Genomic DNA, 22,467 nt, shown 5'->3' with positions numbered 1-22,467 from the left:
GCTCGTTTTAATACATTTGCATGTAGTTTTTGGTCACTACTCTCGCAAACGGTGAAAGCAGCACCAAAACCCTTTGAGCATTAGGTGCACAATAATATACGCGAAAAATCAGCTAAAACTAGTCAAAACAGAATGTTACAAGCCTGGTAAGCTTTGAGCATCAGCCCCTTAGTCAATATATTTTGTTTCACTCCGCTTCGAATGACTGCTAAAAAACAGAGCATTTTCAGATCTCTTTTAAATTGTCCCACCATCTGAATTTCTCTTAGGCAGGGAATTCCAACGTCTATTAAATTAAATTCACCCAAATACAGTCTGATTTCTGTGGGACATTTGCTGCCCAATTCCACCAAGGTTATCTCACTGGGAATGTTTGACTGGTGGTGCAGGAGGGACATCTACAGAGCACTGTGGGCCTTGCCACTGCCAACCTCACATGGCAAAAGTTAAAAGACCATACATATTAACAGCATCCAGGGCTCCAGGCTATATCTGAAACAATGCATATTCATGCTTCTACTCTGGGTTCCTTTCAGCTTAACCACTTCTGAAAGGTCTGAAGAAACCAGGCTACATTTTTTTTAAGCTGGTGAATCTATTTACACATTCCCTCTAACTTTCTTCTGCTATTCTGGACTTCTAGTCCAGTCAGAACCTGCCTCAGTTAATACACAACTTCATGCACAAGTAACTGGCATCTTTCCCTATGTTATCTATTTAAAAATATTTCTATCCTGCCTATCTCTACTAGCTCTAAGTAATGGATAACAAAACATTACAAATTTAAATTACACAGCATAATACACGCAAACATAACTAAAATACATCCAAAAAATCTTTACACAAGATTTAATGTAAACAATCATGTTTTCTCACAAACGCCTGGACAAAACAAGTAGCCTTCACTTTTATTATTTTGTTTTGAAAATCCAAAAGATCGGATAATAATCCAGCATCTATGGGCAAATGATTCTAAACACCAAGACTCGATATGGACAGGATCCAGTTACACTTTAGCCTTCGCTGCTCTCCAGCCACCTAGCTCAGCCTTTGCAAGGATTGTTCTGCTTCTGTAGGCCCACAGCATGCACTAATTTGTCCCTGCAAAAGACAGCACAAACTGCTTCGCTCTGTCCTGGAGTCTCCAAAGTTGAAGTCCTGTCTTTAAATACTCAGCCCAATTGGGCCCAGCTTCGCCCGGACTTCCAAAGTCACTAATGTCAACCAGCTTCCAAGATAAACTTGGCCTACCTCAAATAAGTTTCAGCTTCTGGCAAATACAGGGTAGCAATCTCTGTTGTGGTGCCACTCCTGTTCCCCAGCTCAGCTAAGGTACTGCAGCCAACAAGCTCACCCTGGGAGAATTCCTTCACTCCCGGGCTTCTCTGTTCTGTTCTGCCAGAGGGCTTTTAACTCCCTGCTCTCCCCTTGAGCCCCGCCCTCCTGGCCAGACAGGCTACCACACCAGTGGACCCCCCCCTTTAGAAAGAGAGTGTTCCTAAGGAAACTGGACGACCTTGTATTACCCACTCCCTCACACAGCCTTTGGGTCTTCTGCACGTTCGTTTTGCAATCAAGTGACGTGGCTAATGACCTCGTTACCATGAGATTATAATACGCAGACTGTCCCCCCCCTTCCTGCACTGTGCAGCCATGTTTGCGCAGAGTATTATGAAGAAATGTTGCTCTAACCTCTGCGTTGTTATGCACTTTGGGGTCCTTTTACTAAGCAGCGGTAGGACTAACGCGCAGATAGCGTGCGCCAAATCGGCACTACTGCCAGGTTAGCGCAGGCACCCGGCAGTAATTCCAAGGCTGGTGTGCACTGTTTCCCGCAGTAGAAGATAATTTTCGACCGCAGGGGTGTTCCCGGCGGTAATTGGCAGCACAGTCACATTGGCGCACACTGCATGATTACCACATGAGTAGCGCATGAGCCCTTATCGCTAGGTTAATGGGTAGCAGTAAGGGCTCAGGAAGTAAATAGCCACTCGCTACTTTTAATTTTACCGCACTGCCATTTACTGCCCCCAATACAAGAAGCCTTTTTCCCAACCACGGCAAAAAAAAAAAATGGCCCAGCGCGCACCAAAAACACGCACCCGAACTACCGCAGTCCATTTTTTACCACAGCTTAGTAAAAGAGCAGGGACTGTCTCTTCATGTTCAAATGTACAGCGCTGCATACATCTAGTAGTGCTTTAGAAATGATAAGTAGTAGTAGTAGTAAAAGGACCCCTTTGTGCACTGGCCCCTCTGTGTGGAAAACTATTTCCAAAGTGCAAGTCATTCCTTATCAAATAAATCTCTGTATTTCAGATAAACTACTGGGCTGTCTCCAATCCTTGGACTTCAGGATTTGTTCCTGAGCCACAGGCCACTAGGGCTAATCATTATTTACAAAACACACTCTTAAAACCTTTAATTCTTTTGTTTGTGCTCTGCTGTATCTCATGACTTCTCAGGTGCCCTTCCAGTGGTGTGTTGGTAAATTTTTAACAACAACAGGCACTCTCCCCGGTCCACCTCTGCCCCCCTCCACCTCTTGGCCCACCTCCCAAATTTCAGAGCTGGCTATACCCCGTGGAGAGAGCCTGGGGGAGGGGGGTAATGCATTGTTCTCTCCGGGAATTCTTTTTTTTTTAATGCTCCAAGGCTCCAATCTAATTCATGTGGGATAAAATGCCATAAATAAGTAAATAAATAGATAGAAACTCTGAAGGTTGAGCACCTGATTCCCATAACATGATGTGTGCTTTAGAAGCCCTTTACCAGGAGAAAAAATCTCTGCACTAATAAAAGGGTTAGGTGTCCCTATAACCAGCCCCTCCAAATGACACACTGATTACGATTTATAACAAATTACTACTCTACCTATGAAAAGTTATTTCCTTATTATACTTCCTCTGTGTACATCCCTGTGCACAAGAAGGCAGCATTTTTAAGAATTTAACTTTTTTTTTTTTTTTACACTATCCTCCTCTCTCCACCTCACCTACCTATTACAGACCTCCTCTCCGATCCCCAGAGCCAAAAGGTCCCACTCCCAGCACATACCTGAAGGCAGCATCCCTGGTGGTCTAGTGGATTCTTCTAGGCAGGAAAGATCCCCAGTCTTTCCTGCCCTCTGCCAGCGCTGACCCTCCTCCTGTTGCATCTTCTTTAAAATGGCTGCTGAGACTTACAAGTGTGGCCTCGCAAGACATCTCCTTCCTCTTTCTTCCCTCCCAACCATCCATGTGCATCTCCTTCCTCTATCTGCCCTCCTCTCCATCCATGTCCAGAATTTCTCCTCTCTTCCCTAAATCCATGTGCATCTCCTCCTCTGTCTTCCCTCACCTCCATTCATGTCCATCCTTTCTACTTCCTATGTCTTCCCTCCCTCCCCTCCATCCATGTCCAGCATTTCTCCTCTCTGCCTTCCCCTCCATCCGTGTGCATCTCCTTACTCTCTCTTTTCTCCCCTCCAATATTTCTCCTCTCTTCCCTTCCCTCCCCTCCATGCCCAGAGATTCTCCTTTGCCCCCTATCCTCCCCTCCCATCCATGCGCAGTGACTTGCCCCAGCCTCCACCTGCCCCCTTTTTCAGCCCCTGAGTTCCAGTTTCAACCCCCCAATGCCAGTTCACCTACTACTACTACTAATTTCTATAGCGCTACTAGACATACGCAGCGCTGTACATATTATATACAGGTACTTTCTCTGCCCCTAGAGGGATCACAATCTAAGTTTTTTTGTACCTGGGGCAATGGAGGGTTAAGTGACTTGCCCAAGGTCACAAGGAGCTGCAGTGGGAATCGAACCCAGTTGCCAGGATCAAAGCAAACTGCAGTAACCATTGGGCCACTCCTCCACTTTGCCAATTTCTTCCACCCCCTCACCAGCAGCCCACATTACCCACCTTCTTCCACCCCCACATCCCCAGCATCCCACATTTCCTACTTTCTTCTACCTCCTCTCCCCTCCAACACACATCAACTATCTCCCCCCCAGCAGCCTATCAACACTCTCCTCCCCCCTGCAGCCCACGTTAACCAAACTACATTTCCTGCGTTTTCACCCCACTCCCCAACATCCCATGTTAACCCTCCCCCCACTCAATGCCAGTAGCCTACATTTCCTGCCTTCTTCCAGCCCCCCCCCCCATCCCCGCTCCCCCGGTTGTCCATCATCTCCTGCCTGCCCTCAGCTCCCCGATAGCCCTCGTTTCCTTCCTGCCACCGCCCTGCCTTTAAAATATTGTATTTTACCTCGAGTCGCAGCGCTGCCATTAAAAGCCACAGGCTCGGCTCGCCTCCAGCCTTCCCTTCCCTTGCATGGTTCCGCCCTCTTCTGATGTATTTCCTGTTTCCGTGAGGGCGGAACACTGCGAGGGAAGGGAAGGCTGGACGCGAGTCGAGGCTGCTGCTTTCCATGCCAGCGCTGCGACTCGAGAAAAAATACAATATTTAAAGGCAGGGTGGCGGCAGGAGGGAAAGGAGGGCTATCGGGGAGCTGAGGGCAGGCAGGAGATGATGGATGACCTGGGGAGTGAGGGAGCCTGCAGCTAGCGGGGTGGGTGGAGGAGAGGTAAGCTGGCTCACACTCAGTAAACAACCGGCTCGCAAGAAGCCAAAAAATTTAACAACCGGCTCTTGCGAGCTGGTGCGAGCCGGCTCCAGCACACCACTGTGCCCTTCCTAAATTAAGCACTGTGACCTGCACTAGGTCTGAGTATGGGCTCCAACAGTAAATCACCCCATCCAATCTGCCCATTTAGTCCTTTGTGCACTGCTAAGGATTTGCCAGGTGCCAGAAGCAGATGCATGACTTATTGAAGGATTATCATTCCTTATCCAATCACTTTCAAGTTTCAATTTTAGTGATATTCAACAAGTGGAGTTTTTGTATTCTTTCATAACCTGGGCTCAGAACAGTTTACCATAATGGATGAACAAAGCAATTTCCTTAATTACAAGACTCTGACAAATGCTTACCCATAACTAAATAACCTTCCTCAAAGAGTTGATGCAAATACTTATTCAACAACCAAGATTTCAGTAGCTTACAGAACTTTCATTTCTAATTTCTACTGATGGCTGAAGTCTATAATCGGCACCAATCACTATTCTATAAAGGGCACTCTGGGATGAATGCTCTTTAGAGAACAGCGCTTAAAGTAGTAGATTCCCAGATTCCCAAGACTAAAATTGAGCACCGGTATTTATGCCAGTCAAAACCTCATGGCATTTTGGGGTATAAATGGTGCCGTTCTATTAACACTACATGCAACTTTTTGCCACGACCCTGACCCACCCATGCCCCTCCCCTGGCCTAGAGGCTGACCAAATTTTTGGTTCAGTGGTGGCCAAAACAGACCCAAAAACTGGGTTTGGGTTTTGGCCAAAAATGCCAGTGCATTTTCAGCTGAAACTGAAACTCTCCTTCCTCCTCCCCCTGGCCGCAATCGCTCTCTGCCCCCCACCCCCTCAAACCACCTTACCACTTCCCAGGCCTGGTAAGTCCCTTTCATCCTTTCTCAGTGACTTTGACGCCTGGCTTGCCTTCTTCCATGATCCTTCCTCCCCCTCTCTCATCCTTGGTGACTTTAATATTCCTGCTAATGATCCTTCCAACTCTTATATTTCCAAGTTACTCGCTTTAACGTCGTCCTTTAATCTCCAACTATGCTCCACCTCCCCCACTCATCAAAATGGTCACTGTCTTGATCTCATCTTCTCCTCCAACTGTTCACCTTCTAGTTTCCTTGCCTCTGATCATCCCTCCTCTGATCACCATCTTATAACTTTCACACTTAAATCTCCCCCCTCCCAGTCCCGTCCTATCCTATCTAATTTATCTAGGAATCTTCACGATATTGACCCTTCATCTCTATCCTCCCATGTTTCAAACCTCCTCTCTACTGTGGCACCATCCACGTCTGTCAACGAGGCTGTTTCTTCTTACAACAATACTCTATCCTCTGCCTTAGACACTCTTGCACCTTTGATGACCCGCCCTGTAAGGCGTACAAAACCCCAACCTTGGCTGACTTCTAATATCCGCTACCTACGTTCCTGTACCCGCTCCGCCGAATGCCTCTGGCGGAAATCTCGGGCCCTTGCTGATTTCTTACACTTTAAGTTCATGCTGACCTCCTTCCAATCTGCTCTTTTACGTGCCAAACAGGATTATTATATCCAACTGACCAACTCTCTTGGCTCTAATCCTCGACTTCTCTTCACCACATTGAACTCTCTCCTCAAGGTGCCCCCTCCCCCAACTCCCCCTTCATAATCTCCTCAGACCCTTGCTGAATTCTTTCACAACAAGGTTCAAAAGATAAACCTTGCTTTCTCTACCTCACCACCTCTCCCTCCACTAGTCCGTTCCCCTCTCTCTCCTTCCCCTCATTCCCTTTCCTCCTTTCCTGAAGTTACTATTGAGGAAACTACACTTCTCCTTTCTTCCTCAAAATGTACCACCTGTTCCTCTGATCCCATTCCCACCCACCTTCTTAATGCCATCTCTCCTACTCTTATTTCTTTTATCTGTCACATTCTCAACCTCTCACTTTCCACTGCAATTGTCCCTGCTGCCTTTAAACATGCTGTGGTCACACCTCTCCTTAAGAAGCCTTCACTTGACCCTACTTGTCCCTCTAATTACCGACCCATCTCCCTCCTTCCTTTTCTCTCCAAATTACTTGAGCGTGCTGTTCACCGCCGCTGCCTTGATTTTCTCTCCTCACATGATATTCTTGACCCATTACAATCTGGTTTTCGCCCTCTCCACTCAACCGAAACTGCGCTTACTAAAGTCTCCAATGACCTATTACTGGCTAAATCCAGAGGTCAATATTCCATCCTCATTCTTCTTGATCTTTCCGCTGCTTTTGACACTGTCGATCACAGCATACTTCTCGATACCCTGTCCTCACTTGGATTCCAGGGCTCTGTCCTTTCCTGGTTCTCTTCCTACCTCTCCCTCCGCACCTTTAGTGTTCACTCTGGTGGATCCTCTTCTACTTCTATCCCTCTGCCTGTCGGCGTACCTCAGGGTTCTGTTCTTGGTCCCCTCCTCTTTTCTATCTACACTTCTTCCCTTGGTTCATTAATCTCATCCCATGGCTTTTCCTACCATCTCTATGCTGATGACTCCCAAATCTACCTTTCTACCCCTGATATCTCACCTTGCATCCAAACCAAAGTTTCAGCGTGCTTGTCTGACATTGCTGCCTGGATGTCTCAACGCCACCTGAAATTAAATATGACCAAAACTGAGTTTCTCATTTTCCCCCCCAAACCCACCTCCCCCCGTTTTCTATTTCTGTTGATGGCTCTCTCATTCTCCCTGTCTCCTCAGCTCGAAACCTTGGGGTCATCTTTGACTCTTCTCTCTCCTTCTCTGATCATATCCAGCAGACCGCCAAGACCTGTCGTTTCTTTCTTTACAACATCCGTAAAATCCGCCCCTTTCTTTCCGAGGACTCTACCAAAACCCTCATCCACACCCTTGTCACCTCTCGTTTAGACTACTGCAATCTGCTTCTTGCTGGCCTCCCACTTAGTCACCTCTCCCCTCTCCAGTCGGTTCAAAACTCTGCTGCCCGTCTCATCTTCCGCCAGGGTCGCTTTACTCATACTACCCCTCTCCTCAAGACCCTTCACTGGCTCCCTATCCGTTTTCGCATCCTGTTCAAACTTCTTCTACTAACCTATAAATGTATTCACTCTGCTGCTCCCCAGTATCTCTCCACACTCGTCCTTCCCTACACCCCTTCCCGTGCACTCCGCTCCATGGATAAATCCTTCTTATCTGTTCCCTTCTCCACTACTGCCAACTCCAGACTTCGCGCCTTCTGTCTCGCTGCACCCTACGCCTGGAATAAACTTCCTGAGCCCCTACGTCTTGCCTCATCCTTGGCCACCTTTAAATCTAGACTGAAAGCCCACCTCTTTAACATTGCTTTTGACTCGTAACCACTTGGAACCACTCGCCTCCACCTACCCTCCTCTCTTCCTTCCCGTTCACATTAATTGATTTGATTTGCTTACTTTATTTATTTTTTGTCTATTAGATTGTAAGCTCTTTGAGCAGGGACTGTCTTTCTTCTATGTTTGTGCAGCGCTGCGTATGCCTTGTAGCGCTATAGAAATGCTAAATAGTAGTAGTAGTAGTAGTAGTAAATGCCCTAGTGGTTCCCTCACAGGCTGCCCAGGCCTAACTTTTAAATCTCCTGGTGGTCTAGTCTAAAAACTTATTTATTGGTGAAAACATTTTTTTTAGAGTACATAGATGTTATTTGACTGGCAGAATTTTGCTGCAGCAAAGGAGATGGGTATTGATGGGGACATTTGTTTTGTATTTTAATGCATTTTATTGTATGTATATTTATACATCGCCTAGGTTTGTAGGCTGACTAGAAATGTTTTAAATAAATAAATACAATTATATAAAGTTACTTATTTTGAACCTGGGGTAATGGAGGGGTTAAGTGACTTCCCCAGGGTCAAACGGAGCTGCAGTGGGAGTCAAATATGGTTCAAAATCATATTGGGCCAAAATCATTTTATCTAGTTAACTTTGGGAGTTGTCAATATGGGCTGCTCTTAAGATGTGTTATTTTACTATTAGCCTCAATTACTAGTAACTAGGGGCCTTGTTTACTAAGGTGTGTTAGTGTTTTTAACGTGCCTACAATTAGCACGCGTGCTAACTGTGTAGGTGCCTATAGAGATATTGTAAGTACATACACAGTTAATGCATAAAGATGGTTAAAGTACGTTAAAAACGCTAACGCACCTATAACGTGGCTTAGTAAACAGGGCCCTAGGTATCATTGCATAAAATGTGCCCTGTGCTAAAATAGCATGAGTTATGGTAAAATAGCATTTTAGTAGTAACCTACATTGATAACTATGCCCCTAAATGTATGTTTTAAAATTTCCAAGTGACTAAATGGATAACATTTGGTGAGATATATCTCAATGTATTGCCAAAGGTCATCAGCTTAATATAAAGAGGAATCACGGTGTGGCATGGCAGGGTGTGTTTAAACTTCAGCGGAGCAGTGCTGTCTGGTCAAAGTTATGTAGATAAGTTGCTTGCAGATAAATCAGCTGTAAGAGGTCTAGATAGCTTTAACTGGCTATAATCATTAACGCTAACTTGATTAAAGATAGTTTCTGGTTATGTTTAAATGGATATGGATTGATTTGATTATTGGCTCCTAATGGTTACATGAGTCAGTGGGGAAAACTAGTCTATTATTGACCAGAGTTGTCATGCTTCTAAGCCCCCCCCCCCCCCCTATTTCCTATCTACTTCCATGTCCTTGGTTGTTAGTTGTCAGAAGAGAATCTATTTCCTTATCCAGTTGACAGAGGCCAAATCCAAAATAGCACCACCAACATTAAGAATCACAGTTCGAATTTGAAAACTTTAGGTGAGATTGGGGATGCTTACCTTGAAAGCCCACAATTTGTATTCTGTTTGTCAGAGAAATGAGGTTTTAGGTACTTAAAATCTGAGTTACTATGGTTCTCACTAAGGTGCAGCTAACTGTTTCCACATTAGTAGGTCATGTGGAGCGCAGTGGAGGAGTGGCCCAGTAGTTAGAGCACCAGTCTTGAAATCCAGAGGTGGCCGGTTCAAATCCCACTGCCAGCTCCTTGTGATCTTGGGCAGGTCACCTGGCCCTCCATTGCCTCAGGTACAAACTTAGACTGTGAGCCCTCCTGGGACAGAGAAATACCTGAATGTAACTCACCTTGAGCTACTACTGAAAAAGGTGTGAGCAAAATTCAAATAAATAATAATAATAGTAGTCTCCTCTGGGTAAGAATGATCCCCAGTCACTCTTGCCCCCACCACTTTCTCAGTCAAAATAGCTGTCAAGACTACTGTGGGAGGTCCTGGAGGTCATTTTAGGAATGGACCATGCATAAGCAAGAAACAAATTTCTGTTGGGGGGGGGGGGGGGAGGGAGGAGCTGGTTACCGCTTTGGTTTCTGTTAAAATCGAATGGTAAATTTCTGCTGCTGATTTGGTTTCCATTAAACCCAAGACCCCTAGTTATGGTCAGATTGTACCCTGACCATGTCCCCTTTTGAGTAGCGCACTATGGGATTTCGATGCTTGGTGTTATAGAATAGCACACAGGCAGATGTGCGTGCAAAACCAAATCAGTGCCAATTAATGTCAATAATTAAAATTAAGGTCAATTGATAGTTAACAGCTTGTTAACCAATTTGTTTACATGTGCATCTTGGATCTGTGCCTTACTTTCAGCACCATATATAGAATTCGAGGGACAGAATATTTTGTAAAACTGGAAGAAGGATTAAATCATTTCTTGCAAGAAGATGAGCATCTCAAAGATGAGATTATGCATAGCTCTAGCTTGTTCTTATGAATCTGATGACTAAGGCTCTGTCCAGTTCTGAGGTGTATTAGAGAAAAGAAATTGACACAGGGACTGGGACCCACGGTAACTACAGGAATGGGGACGGGGAAAGAGCCTGCGGGGATGGGGTGGGGATAGGGACAGAGTCCACAAGGATGGACACAAACTTTGTCCCTGTGTCATTCTCCACTTTGAGGACTGTTAAGAATTGGATGTTATTTATGTTCAAGTAATGCAGACGACAATGTTTTCATTTTTTGCAAAAACAAGCAAAAGTGCGGACCACAGCTGGCAAAATTTGCATAGGGGATTCTGTGCATTCCTGCTACCAAAACCTCTTCCGAGAAGAAATTTTCTATTGCAGGAAGGGCTGTGGAAGACAGGAGAGCTAGACTGAATCCTGTGATTGTTGATGACTTATGATTCATCCACAGATTAAAAAAAAAAAATCATAACAATGCTTCATAGGGCATATTTCTCCCCCGCTAGGGCATATTTTGTACCCCTGGTCATTTTAACAGCATGGACTAGGATTCCTTGGGGTAGTAGAAGTCAACTGTTGTTGGTGTTGGATGGGTAGATGGTGGTGGGGGACGTTATTATAGTTGCTCGTTGTTATTATTGTTTTCTATTTGTGATTTATAAACAACAGTTGAACAGAATATTGTTTCTTTTTATACTTTAATAAAAAGATTTAAATATAAAATCATAAGTGTTCGAGGCTTCTGAAGATGAGGACAGAGCCTGCAAGGACAGGGCGGGGACAGAGCCTGCAGGGACAGGGACAGAGCCTTCAGGGATGGGGTGGGGACGGGGCGGGGACAGAGTCCTTTGGAACAGGGCGGTGATGTGGACAAACTTTATCCCTGTATCATTCCCTTTATTAAACCGTGCTAAGCACTTAGGGCTAGATTCTATATATGGAGCAAAATAAAATAATTGCACGAATGATGTTGCCCATTTATATAAGCAGATGGCATACCATTTATGGGGGATACAGATGGAATTATATCAGATAGTAAGAGAGGTCTGGATACACTTGAGCAATGGACCTTATTAGTTAAATTAAAACTTAACTAAGAGAAAACCAAAGGCCCTGTTCACTAAGGTGCACTAGCATTTTTAGCATGCGCTAAATACTAGAATCGCCCATATGTTTCTATGGGCGACTTTAGCCTTTAGAACGTGCTAATCATTAGCACACGCTAAAAATGCTAGTGCACCCTTATTTATTTATTTGCTGCATTTGTATCCCACACTTTCCCACCTATTTGCAGGCTCAATGTGGCTTATATTGTTCCGTCATGGCAATCGCCATTCCAGATTGAGAGATACAAGTGGTATTACATAAAGATCAAGAGTGACAAAGTAGATTAAGCAATCAAGTATAAAGAGAACATATTTGGAATAAGGGATAATGTGGTGTTGCATTAATGTTCATAGGATGGATCGTTGTGGTATGCCTTGCTGAAGAGGCAGGTCTTCAGTGATTTCCAAAAGTTGGTTAGCACTGCTTAGTAAATAGGGCCCCAAGTTTTAAGTATTGAGTAGTAGCTATAATCCAGATTATAGTTCAGGCTCTAATTCTAACACACCTGAACTACTGTAATGGGTTTATGTTGGCTGGGGCATAAGTATTTATTGCGAAGGTGACAAACATTACAGAATACTATAGCTCACCTTATTTGTCAGGCATCAAGGTTTGATAATGCTTTGCTATTACTGCTTAAATTGCATTGGTTACCAATAGAGGCTAGGGTGATATTTGAGATGGTCAAGCCCCTGAAGTTATGATGAGTTGTTACTATTTTAGCAAAAGATTACAATAATTATTCTGTTATTTAATGTTGTAATACCCTAATAGCACAAAGATCAGGTATAAGAGGCTATTTGCTTCATTGTTTCTATTTTTGGCTGTGAGAAGCTGGAATGCATTGTCTTTGAGGTATATGACGGATTACAAACAGTTTTGAAAGTCTCTGAAAGCTTTTTTATTTGGAAATTTGTGTTAATTAAGAATCTGTTTTGGGTTTTGCAATTAATTGATGCTTTGATTCCGGAGAATGCTCAGTTATTATTTATTGTAAGATGCCCTGTTGGCAGTTGCTAAATGTAATTTGTAACCAGTGGTGTGCTGGAGCCGGCTCGCACGAGCCAGTTGTTAAATTTTCTTCTGACTTTTATTTTATTTTAGTTACATTTGTACCCCGCACTTTTTCCCACTCATGGCAGGCTCAATGCGGCAGGCAATGGAGGGTTAAATGACTTGCCCAGAGTCACAAGGAGCTGCCTGTGCGGGAAATCGAACTCAGTTCCTCAGTTCCCCAGGACCAAAGTCCACCACCCTAACCACTAGGCCACTCCTCCACTCCACTCCTCCACTTGCGAGCTGGTTGTTAAAAAGCACGAGCCGGCTCTCCTCCCTCCCTCTGGATCCGGTCCCTCACCAACTCTGAGTCACCCTGCCTTGTCCTTCGAATTCTTCGGGGCAGGCAGTCTTGCCTGCCCGCTGCCAGCGCTGACTCTCCTCCGCTGCTGGTTCGCGCTTTAAAAATGACCGCCAAGACTTCCAGAGGCGGCCTCGCGAGGCTTCTGCTGAAGTCTTGGAGGCCGCCCTTGTAAGTCTCGGCGGCCATTTTGAAGCGTGATCCGGCAGTGGGGGAGAGTCAGCGCTGGCAGCGGGCAGGGAAGACTGCCTGCCCTGAAGAATTCGAAGGACAAGGCAGGGTGACTCAGAGTCAGGTTGGTGAGTGACCGGATCCGGAGGGAGGGAGGAGAATTCGCTGAACAACTCAGGAGTCGCAGGGGAGAGAAGGGAGTTGCTGGGCATGGGTGGATGGATGGAGGGGAGAGAAGGGTTGCTGGGTATGGGTGCATGCAGGGCAGGGGAGAGGAGGGTCGCTGGGTATGGGTGCATGGAGGGCAGGGCAGGGGAGAGGCAGGTCACTGGGTATTGGTGCATGCAGGCCAGGGGGAGAGAAGGGTCGCTGGACATGGGTGCATGCAGGGCAAGGGGAGAGAAGGGTCGCTGGACATGGGTGGATGGAGGGCAGGGGAGAGGAGGGAAGAGAGAAGAAATGCTGGACATGGATGGAGGGGAGGGAAGAGTGAGGAAGGAGATGAGATGAGGGAAAAGGAAGAGAGGAGAAAAACTGCACATGGATGAAGAAAATAGGCAAAAGCTGAGGACTAGAAATGAAGAAGAAAGGAGGAAAGGAAAGAAATAAATAAATGGAAAGGAAGCCCTGGAAATGGAGTTAAGAGGACAGATAGCAGCAGAATCGGATACTGGGCCAGCATGATCAGAAAAACAGTCACCAGACAACAAAGGTAGAAAAAAATCATTTTATTTTCATTATAGTGTTTGGAATATGTTCACTTTGAGAATCAGGTGCTCAACATTAAAAGTTTATATTTATTTACTTATTTGTGGCATTTTATTGCACATTAAACATGAATTAGATTGGAACCTGGGATCATTTAATTGTAATGCATTGCCGCCACCCCCCACCCCCAGGCTCTCTCCCCGGCTATAGCCAGCTCTGCAATTTGGGGGAGGGTGCAGAGGGGGACGAGGGCGGCGCAGAGGGAGACCGGGGAGAGAGTCTGTTGTTAAACATTTACCAACACACCACTGTTTGTAATGTAATGTTTTGCAATTTGTCTAAATAAGGTTGAATTTGGCACAAAAAATGCAACTTTATAAACACAACTGAAATCAAATTTTTTTTTTGGAGATAGGTCCAGTCTGTTTACTTCTGCTTTTATTTATTGACTGATTTATAAAATTCTGCTTTAATCTTTTAATCTAATCTGTAAATTGGCCATTGAGTTTCGTTGCCACATCATGTATATATAGATAGACAGGCAGACCGATATATTACTGTGTGATTGTTGTAACTATCAGATTCTTGGCATGGGTTTTATTGGGAAAGACATGTGCTTGATTTCTTGTACTGTACCATCTAGTGAAGCATACAGAATCCCCTTCTTATTCCAAGATTCAGCAATCCTCCCTCTTTCTCCATGTCTCACATTCATAGCTAGAGGAGCTGCTGCTGCTCAACATCTGGCTGCCTGACTCCCCTCCCCACCCCCACTCAGCTGGACAGTAACCAGCAAGTTCTACAGCATCCTACATAAAATCTCTCTTTATATATTCTCACAGATATGAACACATCTCAAGATTTTATTTGCATGTTTCATTCTTTTGGACCCCTGCATAAGAAAGACATACAATCTATATAACAAGCATGTCTATACTAACCTCTGTATGGACTAAAAGAAATACAGTCTTCCTACTCAGAAGCTAAATCTAATTTACATTCGTATGCTCTACTGGATGCCAGACCTCCCCTCCTCCACTCCACAAGCAAAGTAAACATTCTTTCTGACTTTACCAAGCATAGTCACTTCTAAAACCTCTCCACCCCCTAATCAACAAGATACAAAAGTAATCTCCCACCCCTTTGCCCACACACATATACACACACAGCACAGCCAGGACTGAACAAAAAGAAAAGGGCGGTGCTATATGTTGCAGAGACCACAATCTCAACCATGTTGGTGGGGGGGGGGGGGGGGGGTACTGTCACTTATCATACAATGACAACATTAGCGTTTACTAGATAAACGGAGATAACTTTTTGGGGTGTTTTTTTAATATAAACAAATTAAATCTTTCTCCCTTCCTGGTCACTCTGCCATTGCCATGACGGTCCTTGTTGGGTGCTTGGGGGCTGTGAATCTTGGCTCCTTATGAAACCCAGTATGGAGAAATTAGGTCTTACCTGATAATTTTCTTTCCATTAGTTCTTCACACTATTCTGTATGCCGCTGACCTACAGATTGCCATCAGAGAAGACAACGAAGCCTCCGCCCAAGATGTAGCCACACGTCCAGGAGAGAGAGCCTTCAACCTGAGAAGCGCCTCCCAGGATACAGGCTGAGACCACAGCCACCTTCACCCACTGGGCAAAGAAAGCCTTGGGCAACATGAGACCCCCCTGCTGTTTACCAAACAGCCCAATAAGACCAAAGGAATGACAAAAAACATTGGGAACCATGAAATGCAAGAACGCCCTGCTAAGACAAGAAGCTTCCAAAAAAAACAGACCTCTGACTACGGAAAAAGAAAGAACAACAAACACTAAGGCAAGAAGCATGGTATTGCCCCAAGTGAGACCCCTGCCTCTGAAAAATGGATAAAGGGAGCTCCTGACCCAAATCGCTGAGGGTGTACCCAAAGAGAAAGGTGCCCCAAAGTGGAAACCTGACCACGCAGGCCTTGGAGGTGGCAACCACCACCTACGGCCGAAGGCAGAACTGACAGCTTTTGGTGAATGCCAAAGACATACCCTAGGCCGAAGCCCGAAGAATGTCATGCACAGCGTCCACCAGACAGGCAAAACGTGCCTGGGAAACAGACTGCTGCTGCCCAGGCCCGCCGAGAGACTGGGCCGGGCCCGGGACAAGGCCACCCCCGGCCCTACTGCCACCCCCCCCCCAGGTTGTTGCCGCCCCCACCCCCCCGAGTGGGGCCCAGCGCCACAGTCCCACCCACCTCCGCCACCGGGCCCCTTCCACCTGAACCCCCGCCAGCAGAAGTGCTGTCTTCTGACTCCGGTGTGCGCGGCCCACACAGACATGCTCCTCTCAGCTGATCTTCGCTGTACTCTGCAGGGCTTCTGTGCCGGAGTCAGAAGACAGCACTTCTGCTGGTGGGGGTTCGGGTTGAAGGGGCCCGGTGGCAGGTGGGACTGCGGCACCGGGCCCCCCTTGGAGGCCCGGGCCCCGGGAATTTTGTGCCCCCTGTCCCCCCCTCTCGGCAGCCCTGCTGCTGCCACTGCAAACAGGCCCATGCCGCAGCCCTTGACCCAAGACAGCCCGCAGCGGGAAAGACAAAGGGCTACCAATAGAAGCCTGCAGCTCCTAATGCAAACACCTCCAAGATGGGCTACAAGGTCTGATTCAGCTTCCCATCTAGCAGATTCCGTGAGGCAATGCCGCCAGCAACCAGGAAGGGAAAATGCAAGGTGACTGCAGACACTGAGTCCAATGTAGGTCCCTGCACTAGAGAAAAGAAGTGGGCCATGGTTCTCCCAACCTGCAGGCCTGAGTCAAGTGCATTGTACATTGTGGTAAACAGGCCCCAAATGACCATTACATGGGGAACACCTTGGACAAGCCCCTGAGGCACTACGCAATGCTAGCCGCCCGACTCTCCTCCAGAGAACCCCAAGGGTTTCGCTATGGGAAGCGCTGCTAGCGCCACCGAAAACAGGGAGCCAAACTCCCCCTGCTGAAACAGACCAAGCACCCGAGGGTCATCCCCCTCCCCCAGAGGGAGGTCACCCTCCCCCAAAGGCTCTGGCAGAGGAGACCCCATAGAGCAGCCCAACTGCAGCAAAACAAAACGAAGACTCCACGTGTTATCTGCTGCGAACTCCTGGGAGCAGGAAGGAAAACCCTGTCCCCTGTCCCCCAGGAGATGCTAGGGCCACTGTAGAAGGGACTACTTGCACCAACCCAAAGTCTGTCAGAGCAAGAGAACAAGCCCAGAAGGGTAGGCTCTGACTCAGCCCCCCTCCCCCGAAGAGATACCCACTGCTACAGCTGTCTGCACAGGCTCTCACGCTGGCAGAGAACAAAATGGCTGCCATTCCCGCCTCCCTCTGAGGCGAAGCGCCGAGATGCTGCACTGGGGACCAGAGCTGCAAGAAACGCATTGCTGCGACTGAGGGTGCTCTGTGTGCGTGAGCCCCGACTCAACCCCTCCACTCGGGAACCGGACTGCACATTGTGCAGTAGCCTGAGGAAGAACCCCGCCCGCTGCAAGACGGGCAGCTCCTCGCAGTCCCAGCGGTGACTGCCATGAACGAAGATTGTCGCAGCGTGGGAAAGCATGTGGCACACCGCGCTACACACTCGCTTGTCTTTCGTGCGCTTTTTGGTGTTTTTTTTTAACTGGAGCGCAGCCCAACCCAACCATAAAGCTCTTTTTTTTTTTTTTGTGAGCACAGACACAAATCGCTCCCAAGGACGTCCTGAGGCCCAAATCACAGCAGAGAACACACTACCCCAGGTCCATGCTCCCAGGGGACACAGCCACCCCCCTGTCACGGAAGGACATAGCACCACCGGCCTGCCAAACTCACTGCGCTGCTTGCACGGTTCCTTATCTTCTGAAGCAGACTGGTTGCTGAGCAGGCTCCCATAAGAACGCAGAACACTCCAGGGGGGAAAGCATGACAGGGACCCAGCACCACCAGGTATGTCTGCCCACTATGCTCAACCGGGAACCAGTTGACCAACCGGACCAGGAGCAAGGCCTCACAACCACTGACAGAGGAAGTCTGTCCATCCACCTGCTTGGAGATAGAAGATACTGAGGAGCTCAGCTGCTAGCAGGGTGCTATGTAGTGGTGCTCAGTTCTGTATTCTCTATCTCCACCTAATGGTCGATGGACATAACTACCCACTTGTCCTGGAACAGTGGGAATGAATGTAATGGAAATATGCATTCTGAACACAACACAAACAAATTCACCACCATCAACATACCAAAACTAAATTTACCAATTTCGGAAACCCTAAAAATTCTTGGAGTTACCATTGATCGGCACCTAACACTTGAGAATCACGCAAAAAACACAACTAAAAAGATGTTCCACTCAATGTGGAAATTAAAAAGAATAAGACCATTCTTCCCAAGGACCGTCTTCCGTAATCTGGTACAATCATTGGTACTCAGTCATCTAGACTACTGCAACTCACTCTACGCTGGCTGCAAAGAGCAAATACTCAAAAAACTCCAAACAGCCCAGAACATGGCAGCCATGTTCATATTCGGAAAATCGAAATACGAAAGTGCAAAACCCCTACGAGAGAAGCTACACTGGCTCCCACTCAAAGAACGCATCACGTTCAAAGTATGTACCCTAGTTCACAAAATCATCCATGGCGATGCCCCAGCCTACATGTCAAACTTGTTAGACCTACCTCCCAGGAATGCTAAAAAATCATCTCGCACATTCCTCAATCTTCATTTCCCCAACTGTAAAGGTCTAAAATACAAATCAATGCACGCATCAACCTTTTCCTATATGAGTACGCAACTCTGGAACGTGTTGCCACGCAACCTAAAAGCGATCTATGAACTGACCAACTTCCGCAAATTACTGAAGACCCATCTCTTTGACAAGATATACCACAAAGATCAACACATGTGAAACTCCCCACATATATCCAGAAATGTTTAATAATACCTTCTGTTATATTACTATCATGTATTCCATTACCATGCAACCCAAAATCCTTCTGTAACACCAAATGCCTATTCTCTTCTTATTTCCACTATCCATGATGTATTATTGTAAGCCACATTGAGCCTGCAAAGAGGTGGGAAAATGTGGGGTACAAATGCAATAAATAAATAAAAACAAATAAAATATACTGGGTTCCATAAGGAACCAAGATTCACAGCCCCCAAGCACCCAACAAGAACCATCATGGCAATGGCAGAGTGACGAGGAAGGGAGAAAGATTTAATTTGTTTATATTTAAAAAACACCAAAAAAAGTTATCTCCGTAATCTTTCCAGTGAGCTCTGATTTCTCTGCCTTCACTATTGGTAAAATTCCAACCTCTACTGGGCCCTACCAATTCCCAAATCAGGAAGCAAAGACTTTCAGCTGGGGTTTGGGGGAGTTGGTTGGATCCTTCCTGGGGTTTTTGGTTACTAATTTGTTATGCGTATTATGTTTTACTTTGCCATTTGTAATCTGTTTGGAATTCAGGGTCTCCTGTACACTGGCAGAACAGAAATATTATAAATAAATAAACTAAAGGCAGGTAGGCAAGAAAGAAACACCACAGAAGTTAGAAGAGTGGAATTTCCTGTGACTTGTTCATCAAAAATTGCAGAATCCATTATGATAAAAACAAATATTATGCCCACAGAAAAACTGTGTAATATCATACAATAGAATTATACAGGCAAACGTCCCCTAAGGGCCCTGTTTACTAAACCACGTTATAGGCACGTTAACATTTTTAATGCGCATTAACCATGTAGGCACGTTAACTGTGTATGTGTTTACAATATCCCTATAGGCGCCTGCACGGTTAGTACGCGCTTTAATTACAGTTGCGTTAAAAACGCTAACACGCCTTAGTAAACAGGGCCCTAAGTTTTTTAGGGAGCAATTCTCATAGTAGACCACTGAGATCAATCGTTTTGTTCTCTACAAATCACAATCACCTTGAATCACTGTCTGCTGCTCTCCAAACATTAGGAGCCTGATATTCACCAGTGTTAAACCTGGAAATTCAATGCCGGGCCATGTCCGGACACCGGCACTGAATTTCTGGGTTTGTAGAGCTGGTTAACGCACAGCTGGTTAAGTGCGATATTCAGCATTTAACCGGCTATGGGTTTACTGCATAAAGATAGGACTGACTTTTATGCGTTCCTATTTATGCAGTTAACCTGACCGGTTAAGTGCCGAATATTAAGTGCAGCTGAAAATAACCGGTTAACCCTGAACAGGCGATTTTACCGGCTCGGAGCCATTTCTAGCCAGTTAAATTGCGTTGACTTTTGACCCGTACATGTATTCAGAATTCCAACATTACAGACCAGTCTTTTCTGCAGCTCTACATCAAAGGGATTGCTCCAATAAGTAGATCAAACAATAAAACAGTTATTTGCAAAACCTTCCCCAGCTGCATCCAATTTTAAAGAGTTTTTTTTTTCATTTTTTTTTTTACCTGATGCCAAACTTTGAAAAGCAGAAAAAAATGCTTCTGTGTGAAATCACATTCTTCATTCAAACAGTATCCATTGGAAGGGGGAGGAGACACGCTTGATTAAGAGGCCCTGGAGAACTGCAAAACCTACATAAAAAACAAGGGAACAATTTTATTGTGCTGCAGATCTGAAAAGTTTCCATGGAAATTAAGAAGGGTATATTAAAAACACACACAAAATACACCAAATGTATCTGATGTGCACGGGAAATGCACAGGAGGCTGTTTGGACAGATGTTCCCATTTGGGTGCAAAAATTCAAAGAAAGTTTGTGCGGTTTTGAGAATGATACGCTACAGCAAACAGAAGAGAGATTTCAGGGTGACATTGCAACAGGGCAGTGGGCAGTGCTACAAGAAATGTTTGGATGATTAAGGAACAGGTACAACCAGGTGGCTATTTCTGTACAAATGAAGCTGGTGCTAGCGTTTCTGGTCACTTTATAGTCACTTTTTCCCAGAGATGATCGCATTTCATTCATTAAATTTGGCAATGCTGAAAAGTGGATTACAAACCAACACAATTACATTATACAGTAAACTATTAAAATACTTAAATGAAACAAGGCAGTAATACTGTCAAATTTTCATAACTTCCCCCTTTGTCTAAATCATGAATCCAATCACACTCTATTTTCTCCCTCCAAAATCGAACAGAAGAACACCCAGATCGGTTTTAAAAGTCTTCCCCAAATGCTTTAATAAAAAGATGAATCAGCTTAAAGAGACCTTGCAGTACCAGTGTGGGGACTTATTTCAAATACAATGTCAATTATTGTCCCAAACACTCACAATTCTTACACTTTGCACAGTCCAAAAGCACACAATCTTCATATCCTACTTAGGCTTAATATTTTTAACGGGGATCATCAGAGTAACTGACAGCATATCCCACCTGGGAACAGCGTCCCTATATTTATGGCACTGTACACATCTTCATTGATCAACCTGATTTTTCCCCCTTTTTTTTATATGCAATCTTCAATAGTCATACTATAAAAAGCGTATATTTTAAGTTTTTGAGATGCGTATAGACTTAACTTTGGCAGCGATTTTTCACCCGAGTCAAACCTCCGCCGACATGGCCAGGTTTCGTATTCCTTCAGGGATGAGCTTCGCATCTCATAAACTGCTCCTGCATATATAAAAAAATGGCCGCTGTTCCCGAATGGGATATGCTGTCAGGTACTCTGATGATCCCCGTTAAAAATATTAAGCCTAAGTAGGATATGAAGATTGTGTGCTTTTGGACTGTGCAAAGTGTAAGAATTGTGAGTGTTTGGGACAATAATTGACATTGTATTTAATAAAAAGATGAGCTTTTAGCAGCTTAGGTAACTATGGGGGTCCTTTTACTAAGGGCTTTTATCAATTTGTTTCATTAATGGCCATGCGCTAATGTTACCATTAAGGTGCAGCCATTTGAAAAAATTACTGCAGGAGCCCCATCTTTCCTGTTTATTGTAGTTCTATTTCACCCTCTCAGACTGTTCTCTCTCTCTCTCTCTCTCTCTCTCTCTCTCTCTCTCTCTTTCTAACTCTACTATTATTAGAATTGTAAGCTGCTCAGAAATTTATTTGATGTGCAGGGTAGCAAGTGCTTAATAAACTTGGAGCACTTGCCACCTCCTATTTAGGTGGTGTTAAGGGCTCCTGCGTTATGAATGCGCTAACTAGCTGATTAGCACATCCATACCCATTCTCTGAATTGACTCCCTAGGGCCTCAATTACTAAAGCATGCTAAGGTGTTAACAAGTGCAGATTCCATGTCATTCAATTAGATATATGTACTAATGTTGCACTCTAACACTGTAGCATACTTTAGTAAATGAGGCCTTTGGTACACGAGTGACAATTTTTTTTTCCTTAATATTAGTTTTGCCACCATGTTCTATAACAATGGCAAGCATTTCAAGTTGATTCCCAGAAGCCCTTGGCACAATGAATTTGAATAATCGGCATGTGACAAAATTAAGGAACATACAATAGGAGAATAGGTCATTTCGATGATGCACCTAGGACTAAATTCCATAAATGGCGCCTAAAACATTGGTGAGAAGAGTGGGAACAGAATCAGGCTCTTCAGAAAATAGACCAAGGGCATCCAACGTAGCTACGAAACGTTTATTAAAGGATGACTCAATACAGTACCATGTTTCGGCACAAAAAGTGCATTCTTCAGGAGTCTTGGTAAACGTGTCAAAGTGATCTTTATGAAAGATACCTTCAGAAATGAACCTTTAAAAGTATGGTCTTTAAAAAAAAGCCTT

At 45.2% G+C, this 22,467-nt stretch overlaps 2 protein-coding genes across 5 annotated transcripts in view; one reads left to right on the top strand and one right to left on the bottom strand.

The window, feature by feature from the left end:
• The window catches only part of PHLDB2 (pleckstrin homology like domain family B member 2), a 195,494-nt gene that overhangs the window by 146,240 nt on the left and 26,787 nt on the right, over nt 1-22,467 (bottom strand). For all 4 annotated transcript variants that reach the window (XM_030204197.1, XM_030204200.1, XM_030204199.1 and 1 more), the window contains exon 2: nt 20,159-20,284. The gene's annotated coding sequence lies outside the window, so the exon portion shown is untranslated. The remainder of the gene's footprint in view (nt 1-20,158; nt 20,285-22,467) is intronic.
• LOC115470720 lies at nt 6,868-7,772 on the top strand (the record flags this gene model as incomplete). The annotated part of the gene is given in 3 exon segments (XM_030204201.1): nt 6,868-6,991; nt 7,190-7,293; nt 7,296-7,772. Coding segments are annotated over 3 exon segments (705 nt in total), but the record flags the coding sequence as incomplete, so codon positions are not given.

Source organism: Microcaecilia unicolor, chromosome 5, assembly GCF_901765095.1.
Source record: "Microcaecilia unicolor chromosome 5, aMicUni1.1, whole genome shotgun sequence".
Lineage (NCBI taxonomy): Eukaryota > Metazoa > Chordata > Amphibia > Gymnophiona > Siphonopidae > Microcaecilia > Microcaecilia unicolor.
Note: the sequence above shows the minus strand (reverse complement) of the source record. Positions and strands in the feature narration are given on the sequence as shown.